At 43.9% G+C, this 12,240-nt stretch overlaps 1 protein-coding gene across 2 annotated transcripts in view; it reads right to left on the bottom strand.

Moving 5' to 3' along the window:
- Positions 1-12,240, bottom strand: part of ICE1 (interactor of little elongation complex ELL subunit 1) — a 65,346-nt gene that overhangs the window by 17,958 nt on the left and 35,148 nt on the right. Inside the window, exons 11-15 of one of the 2 annotated variants that reach the window (XM_023507555.1) lie at positions 11,624-11,710; positions 8,202-8,614; positions 3,302-7,262; positions 2,529-2,989; positions 1,261-1,429 (exon numbers count right to left, since the gene is read on the bottom strand). In XM_023507555.1, the coding sequence (XP_023363323.1) occupies positions 1,261-1,429; positions 2,529-2,989; positions 3,302-7,262; positions 8,202-8,614; positions 11,624-11,710 (5,091 nt within the window). Of the gene's footprint in view, positions 1-1,260; positions 1,430-2,528; positions 7,263-8,201; positions 8,615-11,623; positions 11,711-12,240 lie in introns of both variants that reach the window. The other variant, XM_012812090.2, reaches the window with a different exon arrangement.

Below are 12,240 nucleotides of genomic sequence, written 5' to 3'. Positions count from 1 at the left end.
TCTCCCAGGATTTTCCCCTCACACTTCACCTATGTATTTTTTGGGCATCTTCCCACCTCAAGTTCCCTTAGTAAGGAAAGCTTCCCTGACTCCTCAGACCACTGCAAATCCACCTTCCAAAGTACAATTCATTTATTCAACAGATACTTCATCATTGCCAACAACAATTCCTCTTCTGGAGTTTGAACAGAGTAGGAACAAGACAAATTTCTGTCCTTACAGCATATGCAATCTGGTGGAGGAGAGAGACAGCAAACCAGACTTAGGATATACTAAGGAGCGGTCAGCACCACGAGGAAACTAAAGGAGAATAAGGGATGCAGAATGGCTAGGGAAGCATGCAAAGGGATGGACTGAGCCACAACAAAGTCCAGGGACATGGGAAGCAGAAAGAGAGACCTGTAAGCATCTGAGCTGAGAGTGAGCTTGCTGTGGTCTGCGCTGAGCCCACGCCCCTCTCCACTCCACCACTGCTGTCTCCACGTGTTACGTGCTGTGACTGCAGCCGGCCAGCCTTGCCGACAGTCACACCTGCAGCTGACTTTGTTCTTCACAGATCTCCTAACCCTGCGCATACATGCCACAATGATGTGAGGAAGAGATGAGTGGCTGAAAGGGCAAACAAAGAAATGAAATGGGCAACTGGAACGCTGAGCAGCTTTACTTCCAACACTGAAGTGGTGGATATACTCAGCCATCCTCCTTCAAACCCCATAAACGTGGTAGTAAAAGATAAGACTTTCTGACATAATGTTGTTGCATTTTATGATTTGATATTATGAAGAATGCCTCCCGATCTGATCCATTAGCAGAGACTGAAGAAACAGCAGTGAAGAGAAGGGACACCAGAGGACAGCCCTCACGTCTCCACCTCCTTCCCAAGGCTCTCTGATCACTCTTCTCTTGGAGTTGGTGTCCTTTCTGGCTTGACGCTCATTTTGAAAGGACTTCCACAGTTTATGTAAAGTGCATCTGACTCTAAAGCAGCTGCACTGGGCACAGAACACATCCGCGACTATCACACAGTAGACAGAGACAAGCTGTAAAGGGGAAATGCATGGCTGTAAGTAAGTTCAAGTCAGTTCTCCCCGTGAAAAGCAGGAACAACTAGGTATACCTAAAGCTATTAAATGCAAAAAACATAACATCATTTTTAAAAACACACAACAATCACATAGCTGAAAATACAGATCTAAATATAACAGAGTAAAAAGGCAACAGACTATTTTGAGTACAAAAAATATCACAATATAAACATACCTTCCTTGAGTAGACTGTAGCAAAACAAGCGAGCTCTTTCCAAGTCTCCAAGTTGCCGACAAATGCCCACATACACTCTGCAGAGGGCATGAATATAATTCTGGTCTGTAGACATCTTCTGAATTTTTAGTTCTGAGAGAATAGAGTGAAGCAAGCACTCTGCTAAATGCTGGATTGGAAAAAAAAAAAGACAACGTACCTTCAGCTTACCTAAGAATAGCTAAAAGTTACAAAACATCTATTGAAAAAATAAAACTTGCACCCTATCAGCAATAACTTGTCAAAACTTGCCGAGTCTGGTAAGCCCCAGAATGGGGGCATGGCATTTGAGACAGGCCTCCAGCATCTGTTCCCTGTGCCCGGTGATGCTGCAGGTGCCAGGATGCAAGTCTGAACACCCCTGGGTGACTGCTGTCACTACCACCGCTCACACTAAATGATGATCCCTTAGGTTTGCTAAAATAATCTACCTATATGTGTGCGTGTTAAGCCCAGTGTAATTCTACTCTGGCTTGTTTTCTAAACTCTAATTTACTCTGTAAACAGTTTCAATTTTAAAATGAGGAACATTGTTCTTGCTCAGAAAGAGGAGCATTAAATGATAATATGATGCATTGTTCATTTTCTTTCAAAATTGCTTAGAGTTTTTTGTGTCCTCTGCAAATAAATATAAAAATAAATATTTATACCTACTGACTCCAAGTACATGCAGATCACCACTAAAGTTATGATCCCCTGCACACTGGAAATCACCTACACAGAGTGCCAATGGACATCCATGAATAGTCCAGAACTATTAAAACCCCAATGACCACGCATACAGATGTGCACATCACTGTGCCCTCCCCCCTATCTTGAAACTAAGCATGTGGTCCCTTAGAGTTTGTGATATACACTGCTGGGGAGTCTGTAAAACACCCAAAACACTTAACGAGGTACACACTGCTTCTAAAGCAAAAGAGATCTGTTACGTAGTAACAACTGGATACTTTGAAAGAATTAATTCTAAATCTCTAAATATGTCAGGATTGAATGGGGAAGAGCAATTTTAGTCCTGATACTTTTTTCTTTAAAATTTTAAATCATTTGAGAAATACACATTATCAAATCTCCAGTGTCTTATATTTCAAATCTATAAAAGCAAGAAATAAAGCATTTGTCATAGAGTGAAATACAACTTTTGCTCCAGGTCATCTATATACTTTGCAGACAGACTATCTTTGAGGACATGTAACTCCTAATGCACGCACAGAAATGCAACCACATACCTTTTTTGTTGTACTAAATTCACAAACAACTTCTTTTTCTTGATCTCTCATTACAGGCTTTTTGGAGATATTTCCCACATACACGTGACTGCGAATGACAGGTAACAGATCGAAGGAGAACTCTGCAATCTTCTTCAGGGCACTGGCTATGGCTTTATCATGTGACTCCACAGTCTCTTTTGGGTTTAAAGGCAACTGTGACACTGCACTGACAGTTGGACTAGAACAACTTCTTTCCTCCTCTGTTGTTACTTCGGCTTGAGGGACATTTCTCTGAAGGTTCTTGTGGATTCCTTCTGCAGAGGCCCCCCTGGTTTTTGGTTCTGGGGATCCACTGTCCAGGCGCAATCTCTTAGCGCTCCTTGGCGCAGAGACTGACAATGTTCTCTTCCCAGTGGAATTCTGCTGAGTCCCCAGATCTCTTGCTTTATCTTGGTTACAGTCGCCACCAGAGCTGCTCCCTGTTTTGACAAAAGCAGTTGATGTTGAAGTGATTGCTTTGAATCCTATCATCGCACTTACAGGCCCTGATAAATTTTTACTGTTAGTGGGTGGCCCTCGAGTGAACTGAATATTCCCTTTGAGGATGTTGAGGGTTCGGGCCCTGGCAGATAACTCAGGGTACATGGTGTCAAGGATTTTAACGGAATTCTCCTGGGGCCCTCCCACAGCAGCAGGCCCAGATGCGCAGGGCGGCAGTCTGCCAGGCACAGGGAGTGCGTGCTTTGGCGTGGCTGCACAGAACTGCAGAGGAGACGACACTATCCTCTCACCTGCTGGTGCAGCAGACGGAGATGGAGAAGGGCCCGGAGGAGAGGTGCGCCTGGACTCTTCTGGCCATGAAGACATCGCAGGAGGAACTGGGATTTCACAGAAGGGAGACATCGGGCCGACGGGAGAGGCTGGTGAGGAAGGACTAGAACTCGCTGGCAGGGGAGAAAGCGGCTGTGAAGTCCTTGGCGGTGTGGCTATCAGAGGGGCCAGCAGAGGAGGCAGAGGCGGCCCCACTTCTTGCCGTATTTTACTCAGCGTGTCAGGAGAACAATCTGTAGATGTATCAGCATTTGCTAAAATAGTCTGAGTTTGACTTCTTTGAGTTTTTGTATTACCTTTTTCCCCTGAAAATGACTGAGAAACTTCACTCTGATGAGCTTCAGCTCTGCTTGAAGTCTTTACTGCTTTGTGTGATTGATCTTTACTTGAACTCTTCGACCGATTTTTACATTTGCCAGATGACTCCAGTTTCGAGTTATAATATGTGTGATCAGATGGCATAGTCTGGGAGTCAAAGTCTTGATCGTATATTAGAGAACTAACCCATATACTAGGTTTAACGGGTCTATTCCGCAAACGACTTTTATCAAAGTTGGTGCTCTGACCACTGCTTGAAACAGCTTGTTGGGGGCATGAAAGACTACTGCCACGTGGAGGTTCTTGAGGTTCCTGAATTGGAGGGCCAGCATGACTGCCCTCTGGGGACTTCTCAACAGAAGTCACTGTGGCACAACCAGCTTCTAGTCCTCCTTGGTCCTGAGAAACAGGTAGATCTCCAGGAGCGTCACACAGTGTGACCTGGTCCACATGTGGAATGACGGCCACACCACTGATGACTGTCCAGTTGTCCCCCTTCTCGATGACTAAATTCTGATCCTTATTGATCAGCACATTTATAACTTCTGAGGTCACAGTCGATATCTGACACTGAAATGTCGTCTCGACCTCACAACTAGCACTTTGCTCTATCACTGTCTCTACTGTGTCATCCACACAGAGGGCTTCCACCTCTGCCGGCTCCACCTCTACCTGCAGCTCGTCCCCACCATCTGCCTGTCCACTGGCATCTGCGCTGTCCTCTGGCTGGCTCTGAGTGTTTTCATCACTAGGTCTGCTGCTAACAGGAGAATTGTCTCTGGGGTCCAAGTCGGCCTCCAGGAGTGGTGGTTCGGAAGCATGTGACAAGCTGCCCACCGCCTCCTGAGGTGGGACTTCCTCTCTGACACTGTCAGCTGTCATGCTGTCCTGTTCATTTAAGAGCAGTACATTACCAGGGTCTTTACCATTACCATCTTCATGATGTGTCTGAAGTTCCTGCCCAATTTTGGTGAGAACCTCAGACAGTGTTTCCAGAGAACATGGAGTGAGCTGGCTTGTGTTTTGCAAAGAATAATCATCTTCTGATTCAATCCATTCTTCAGAAGTTCCAAGGGTTTCTTCTTCACAAAGCTGCTTTCCACATTTTTCTCCCAATATTTCATTTTGCTTTGATTCTTTGCTCATTTCTTTACTTAGGGATTCTTTACTAGAACATTCTGAAACAGAGTCCCCTGAACTACAATCTCTTAACTGACAACTCTCAAGAAACATAACAACCTCTGATGTGGAGAGTCTGTCCAGCTCAGTGAAAGCACTTAAACTGAAATCTTGCAAAGCTGAGGTCAAATAACCTACCTCTAAAGAAGGCCTGGCCTCGGCCTCACCAGCACCAGCACCTCCTGCACCCTCCTGGGGGTCTGCAGGTGCACCGTGCTGCCTGCCCCCCACCACAGCTTCAGGCTCCTGTTCCCCCTCACTGCAGCTGGGGCCCTCACTCTCCTCTACCTCGGTGTCCTCCCTTTCCTCCCGAATGCCTGTATAACTACATAACGTGCCAGCAAGGCCGTTGGGGGTGGTATCTTGCACCTCTCCAACTTTTCTGCAAAACGCTGGAGACAAAGACGTGCCTGTAGTGACCAGACATTTGGGAAGCGCCCTGCCAGGAGTTTGAGATTCCAACTCCAGAAGTTCATTAGCATTTTGCTGAGGACTAGGAGGACTGTCTGCATCAGCCAGGGCCTCACAGGGCTTCTCTTCAACTGGAAAGCCTCCCAACACTGTCACTTCTGTGGCTGCAGGCTCAGTGCCACCCATCCCACTCAAGTCTGGATCTGTGACCTGAGGAAGCTGCCTTTCCTTCTGCACCACAGCTTCTCCCTGCTCCTCAGCTTCCCTCAGGGCATCTTGGTTTTGGACACAGATGCTTTCAGAAGAGAAAGATAATTCAGTATTTGTGGAACAATCAGAATTTTCTACTGGCAGAGAACCACTTGGAGAACTGACATCTGACTCTTCCCTGGAGGTAGGCCCTTCTGGGGAAGCGCTCCTGACGGCAGCCGCCTCCCTGCTGTCCTGTGCTGCGCTGTCTCGCTCCCCGCCACACTCTGCTGCGAATGGCATGTGGTCAGCTGCAGCATCGCTGTGGTCAGCTGCAAGGGTGGGCTCGTTCCCGCGGAGGCTCCCATGTTCCAGTTCAGCACCTGGTATCTTCTCGGGTCTTGCCTGCTTTGTGATAACTGACACCTGATTAGACAGCAGCGAGGCAGCGAGCCTGAACTCCACAGCGTTCTTTTTCCTGGGAGGAGAGAGCTCGGGTCCAGAGCCTTTACTCTTCAGGGATGGTGATGCTTTTCGCTCATGTTCCGACTTAGCTCTGACACCTCTCCTTAAGACATCACTCTGGTGCCATGAAGTGCTTTTTACAAAGCCCAGACCAGCCTTGACCAGGCCGGCCCGAAGGAAGTCTGGCTTCCTTAGGGTGAGCTTAGCTCTTGGGTCTCGACTCTCACATTGCCTGTCTCCTGCAGCTATCGTAAATACTGACGGGGTAAGTAAATTTATCTTGGTCATGCCTTTTACAACTTTTGCACATTCTATCTTACTGCTCTTCTGATCATTAAAATGAGATGCTCTTAATTCAGGGCTCACAGCATGCAAGGTACCCGCCTGGCTGTTTCTTCCCATGGAACACTCTGGTGGCTCAGATGGCAGATGTAATGTGCTTAAAGTTTTAGTTTGTAATTTTTGTTTTGAATGATGCAGTTCTGCAGGGAACATGTTAGTTGGAATATCTATATCATTAACAGACTGCAACCCAGAAAATGACTGGGGGTTGCTACACACAGACAAAGCTACTGAGGTAGAAGAGGAGGAAACACTGGCGTCGACATCGAGCCCTTCTGTGTCTACTGTATCACTGTCATTGTCTGATTCAGGGGATTCTCCCAAAACAACCCCTTGCATATCTTCTGTTTGCGTTTCCATATCTCTAGATGCTCTCTGAAAATGGTCAGAACCTGTTCTACAGATTGATTCAGAAGTTATTTCATCAGTTAGCGTCCACTTAGTCAACTCTGATTTGGGGGACCCTATTGCTTTGGACGATAGGGTTTCTCCTTCAGATTCACTGAGTTCATGCAATGGCCTCTTGCCAAGGGGAGAAAGCCACAGTGCTGATGCTGCAGGGGCAGCGTCCACCCCCTGGGCGGGGCTGCCAGGTGACTTTTCGAAGCCCAGGCTTGGGGGGCGCTCGGGAGATGTCCGCTCAGTTTGCACCCACGTGTCCTTCTCCCTCAGCTCTGTCTGTGTTTTTGCCTCTTGTAAAATTTCTCCTTTTCTATCACTGACAAATTGAGATGACACTGTCCAGTGTTTTTCATGGGCTAAAGGTGCTCTCAGTGTTGCTGGTAAAGTCTCCAATCCAAAAGTTGCCATTTTATTTATTTCCAATGCACGTAGAGCTTGGGTATGTCCGTGTGATTTGGACTTATTCTCCCATGTGCCACTTTCTTTATTTTTTCGGAATGAGCCAAAACAATTCTGTGATTCTGTTGTATCATCTTCTGAAACATACTCAGTAGAACTTCTAGGCTGGGCTGAGTCATTATCGCTAGAATCTGTATATTCTCCAAAGTAAGTTTCCTTTAAAAAAAAAAGAGAGAGAGAGAGAACTATACTAGCAAAACACTAATGTAACAGACTAAACAAGACTATCGATTAAATGCATTAAAACAAAATTAAGTTCACCCTTCCCAAAGAATACTGAAATCACATCTAAGGAAGGGCAGTTTAGGCTCTTGGTATCTGATAGTAGGTAGGGAGTGTTCCCTCTCTGGCACAACTCTTCTCTCCCCAGGAGCCACCCCTCCAATATCAGACACCCTCCCAAGACCCACACCCTACTACTCCACACAGGACTGAGGGTTACGTTTGTTCTTTTAACTTTTAAACATTCTTATTTAATTCATTCATTTCATATATATTTTGTGCCAGGCACTAGAAATAAGAACAAAGAATTAAGACACAGGCAACTTATACTTTGGTTGTGGATAAAGCCAAATAAAAAGGGAACCATAACTCAAAGTGAAAAACTTCAGGCCAGGCACAGTGGCTCAAACCTGTAATTCTACCACTTTATAAGGCTGAGGTAAGAGGATCATTTGAGGACAGGAGTTTAAGACCAGTTTAACCAAGAATAAAACCTCATTTCTACAAAAAAATCATAAAATTAGTCACATATGGACATAGGTGCCTATAGTCCCAGCTACTTGGGAAGCTGAAGCAGAAGGATCACTTGAGCTTAGGAGTTTCATGCTATAGTGAGCAAAGATGATGCCACTATACTCTAGCCCAGAAAACAGAACAATACCCTATCCTAAATTTAAAAAAAAAATCATACTGTATATGTTGATCTGAGGGGTAATGGCATTCCTTCTTAAACTTTCACGTTACCCCTTAATAAAACTGGCTAAAATTAATAGTCTTTGCCAGAATATCACTAATAATCCTTTGAATATCAATGACATGTTAGGCTAGACAATGTAACCATATGGTAATTCAGATTCAGAGAGAAAAACTCACAGGTGCAAGTGAAGAAGGTGAGGAAGCCGGATGTGACGATGCCATCAGAGGCGGGGAGGGCACTGGGGACAGAAGTGGAGGGGGAAGTTTGAAGAAGTCAATTGCAGCTTGAAGATCATCATCAAAAAAATGATCATGGTCAGAAAAGTCAGTACTGTCACCATCATTGTGACTCTGCATTAAAACCTCAGGATTCCCATCCTCCTCACAAACACGGTTCGCACTGTAATGTGCTCCGCTGAGTCTCTCTTTTTCCATACTTTTATATGAAGGAAAGTCCCCCTCTATCTCCATGGACAATTTTGTGAGGCATGTCTGCACATCTGAGGTCCTGAGGGGATCCCCCTGTGCTGGAGGTAGTGTGCCATCTTTCCTGGGTACTCTGGATCTGGTATTTTCTATGGCAGGTTTTTCTGTGGAAGGGTAAGAAAGTAGATAGTAAATATTTACAATCTCAAGAAAACTTAAAAAAAAACCCTCATTCTAAGAGTTTAAAATGCTTGCAATATTAAATCCAAGAGGAAAACATTTTTATGTCTACTAAATTGTTCTTCATTTTTTTATTGACACAAAACAATTACACGTTATTTGGGGTTACACGGGATATTTTGCTACAGGCACACAACGTGTAACGACGAAATCAGGGAAACAAGGTCATCTGTTACTTCAAACATTTGCCTTCTATCTTGGGAAGATTCCAGTTCCTTTCTTCTAGCAATTTTGAACTATACAGTAAGTTACTGTTAACTACAGTCACCCTTTTGTGCTATCAGACACTGCATCTTCTTCCTTCTAATTGTATTTTTATACTACTAACCAACCTCTCTTCATCCCATCCCTACCTTTTCCATAAATAGAAACATTTTTCACAAGGCAACCTACTGCCTTGGAAACATTACCCTAGAAGGTGTGACTATATTTCGTGCAAGTAAGCTACTTGTGCAGTAGGGAAGGAGAGCCAGACAGGCAGGAGGATGGATGCGACAACACTCCAGCCCATCAGTGTTAACGCACAGTTGAAAGGGATCCACAGAAGTGGTAACTCACTCATTCTCTTGGTCAATCTTACCCTACAACTAGCAGAATGTGGCAGAGAAACAATTTTGTGTGTTATATCTTAAAAGGGATGCTATTTTCTCTAGACAAAAAGTAATCTAAAATCAACCAATATCAAGCTTACCCACGGCTACACTATACAATGCTCTAATTCAGAGACCGAACAAGCTTACATGAATACTTCATATAATAATGCAACAGAAAAGTTCCTATAAAAATCCAATCCTCTGAGGTCTTGATTTTGGTGAACTTCAGTGATACTATTTATTTGCAAAGACATATGGGTCCCTGACAATTTGTGATATATGAAAGCTTAAAAAAAAAAAACTTTTACAAAGAGTCCAGGGTTCCTTAGAGAAGTGGTTGATTATATAGTGAGAACAGAAAACACAAGTTGAGACTGAAAGATCTTGAGACAGCAGAAAGGAAAGTATTCAAAAAGAGGGAGAATGTCTGAAGGGCCCGCAAGCCAAACTGAAGAGCTTCCCACCAAAGCTATGGCAACGTGAACAACAGATAAGGGCAGTAAATCATAAGGTGCAGAGTAAGACAAGCATCTACGACACTGTGCCCACGTAAACAAACAAACAGGTTTATAAATAAATGGGTGGTGCACAAAGGACAGCTCTTCTTTACAGAAGAATTCTAATTAGTTAATACAGAAGGAATGAGAGAAATACAAAAACCGCTATTTGGCATACAGCAGCTAAGACCCAGTGATGGATGCTAAAATCAGTGGGTGACGACTTGACAGAAACAGAACATTTGCATATTACCAAAGTCTCTTTCTCAAGTTATTAGGAAAAAACAGTAACTTTTTGATAAAGAAACCTACAGACAAGACTTTAAGCAAGTGATCAAGGTTACTGTCCCCAGAAGTAAGACCCCCCCCCCAGCAGCATGTCCCAAACAGAGGGAGGGTCTGCAGGGCTCTCCCCATGAACACCCAGCCTCAGTCTACAAATGAAAACGTCAGACAAGCTGGAAGGATGGGCTTTCTAGAAAATACTACTCTCCCCAAGTATTAAAGACATGGAAACGAGAAAAGGCTGAGCAGCTGTCAGCCTGAGAAGATGAGGCACGACTACCAAAGGCAACAGGGATCCTGGACCCTGGAAGGGATGGAGGACGTCAGGGGAAAAACTGGTGAAACCTACAGGTTTGTTCACAGGATTGTAGCAAATGCTCTGGTTTGGTCCTTGGTAATGGAAAATGTGAAAATTTAGAAAATCTGGGTAGAGTCCAGGGAAATTCTCTGAACTACTTTTGTAACTGTTTACGTATGAAAGTAACAAGGTTTTTAAAAGAAATATGCTCTATGATATAGTAAGATTCCAAAATACTGTATTTTCCCTTTCTGCCTTGGAAAAATTAACATAAGTTAACAGATTCAAAGCTGTGCTTTTAAATAAAAACATCAGATTATTAACTAAGGAATAGCGCTTTTAATAGCATCATAAAATCAAGTGTTTAAAACAAACTACAGACTGACCCCAGGCTGCTGCTGCCTAAACGGAGAAATTCTGAACTGAAGGGATGAATTTAGGGGTTATAGGCACCAGCTGGTAACTCTCAATGGTATTACTCAGTAAGTTAACTGAGGAAAAATCTACTTAAAGGAACCCCATCAAATATGCCTTTGTATACCTGACCAGTTCTAAATTCAGCATAAATGTGAATCAGTAATTTGCCTATTAATATTTTTCTGAGGCAACTTTGTCTTCAGAGGCCTGAGAGGAAAATTAGACACATTTCTATAGATTCAGATCGTCAATGATCTGTGAATTCACAGCGGCTAATCCTAAGAAATTAGTGAGATGACAAAAAGTTAACGAATAAGCACTTTAATCTTATAAACAAGAAATTATCTTCTACTTTTCCTCTCTTCCAGATAGGTATTTGGCTAATACCAATTTCCCAACCCTTAATCAACTATAACTGTGAACTTGGCAGAATGTGCCTGTGACATTTTACTGCAAATCAAGACGTTCAACCAAACTGTAGTTACATAAAAAGTAAATGAAGCCCCGCTGCTGAGGGGTGGATCTGATGCAGGAAAGGGTGTAAAACACTACGCGTCCTCCGCGTCTTCTCTGTGTACCGGCCCCGCGTGCCTCTACTGTCTGGCCAGCTTCTCTGAATGTTCTCTGAGGAAGACGCTCTTAAAAAATGAAAAGCTAAATCTATTTAATGAGCATAGAAGGCACAATGAAGAGAAAGGGATTCTGTGTAATTAAAGTCCCCATTCTAGTTTATTCCATTCTTTTAATGTAGAATCCAGAGTCCTGAAAACTAGAGTCTGCAGTATCTACAGCAAACCCTTCCGTTTCCCTGTACAAGTGCACGTCTAAGAGCTCCACTCTCACCTGGGACGTATCCGCTGCCCTCGCCAGGTAGTCTATGGGTTGTGTTCACACAGAGCCAGAGTTCCTTGAGAAGCAGTTTCACTTTTCCTGTGAAAAAGAATAAAACATTAAAGACATCGTTTGGCTCAACATACATAAGGCTAAAACATACCTCTGTGAAGTCAGGGTTTATTAGGGACTTAGAAAACTAGGTAACTTAAACATCTTCCCCAAATTCAACCATTCATTAATGCAAAGACTGAAACATTTTAGACAAATTAATCTTTAGCCTACATAGCATTTCCTCCATAAAGTATGGAGGGGGAAAGAAGCCATGAATGACCAATATAACAAGGAATTTGGGCTCTAAAGGGTTCTATGAAGAAAAGCAGAGAAGCACCCCACAGTTACATGAGGCTGTGAGCAAAGTCATCAGAGTTGACCACAAAGTAATTAACCTGGTGGGGCTCACAAGTCATAGAAAGTCCCTCAGTGGAAATGAGGAGGAAGAGGAGACGTGTGTGTGTGCATCTGTGTGTGTGCGTGTACACATGGAGAGGGCGGGTAACCCCACACACAAGCTAACCCTGTGTGTGTGTGTGTGTGCGTGTACACATGGAGAGGGCGGGTAACCCCAC

Source organism: Otolemur garnettii, unplaced genomic scaffold (assembly GCF_000181295.1).
Source record: "Otolemur garnettii isolate 467f Iridium unplaced genomic scaffold, OtoGar3 scaffold00188, whole genome shotgun sequence".
In the NCBI taxonomy this organism is placed as follows: domain Eukaryota; kingdom Metazoa; phylum Chordata; class Mammalia; order Primates; family Galagidae; genus Otolemur; species Otolemur garnettii.
The sequence above is the reverse complement of the archived record's forward strand: the minus strand, read 5'-3'. Positions and strand labels throughout refer to the sequence as shown.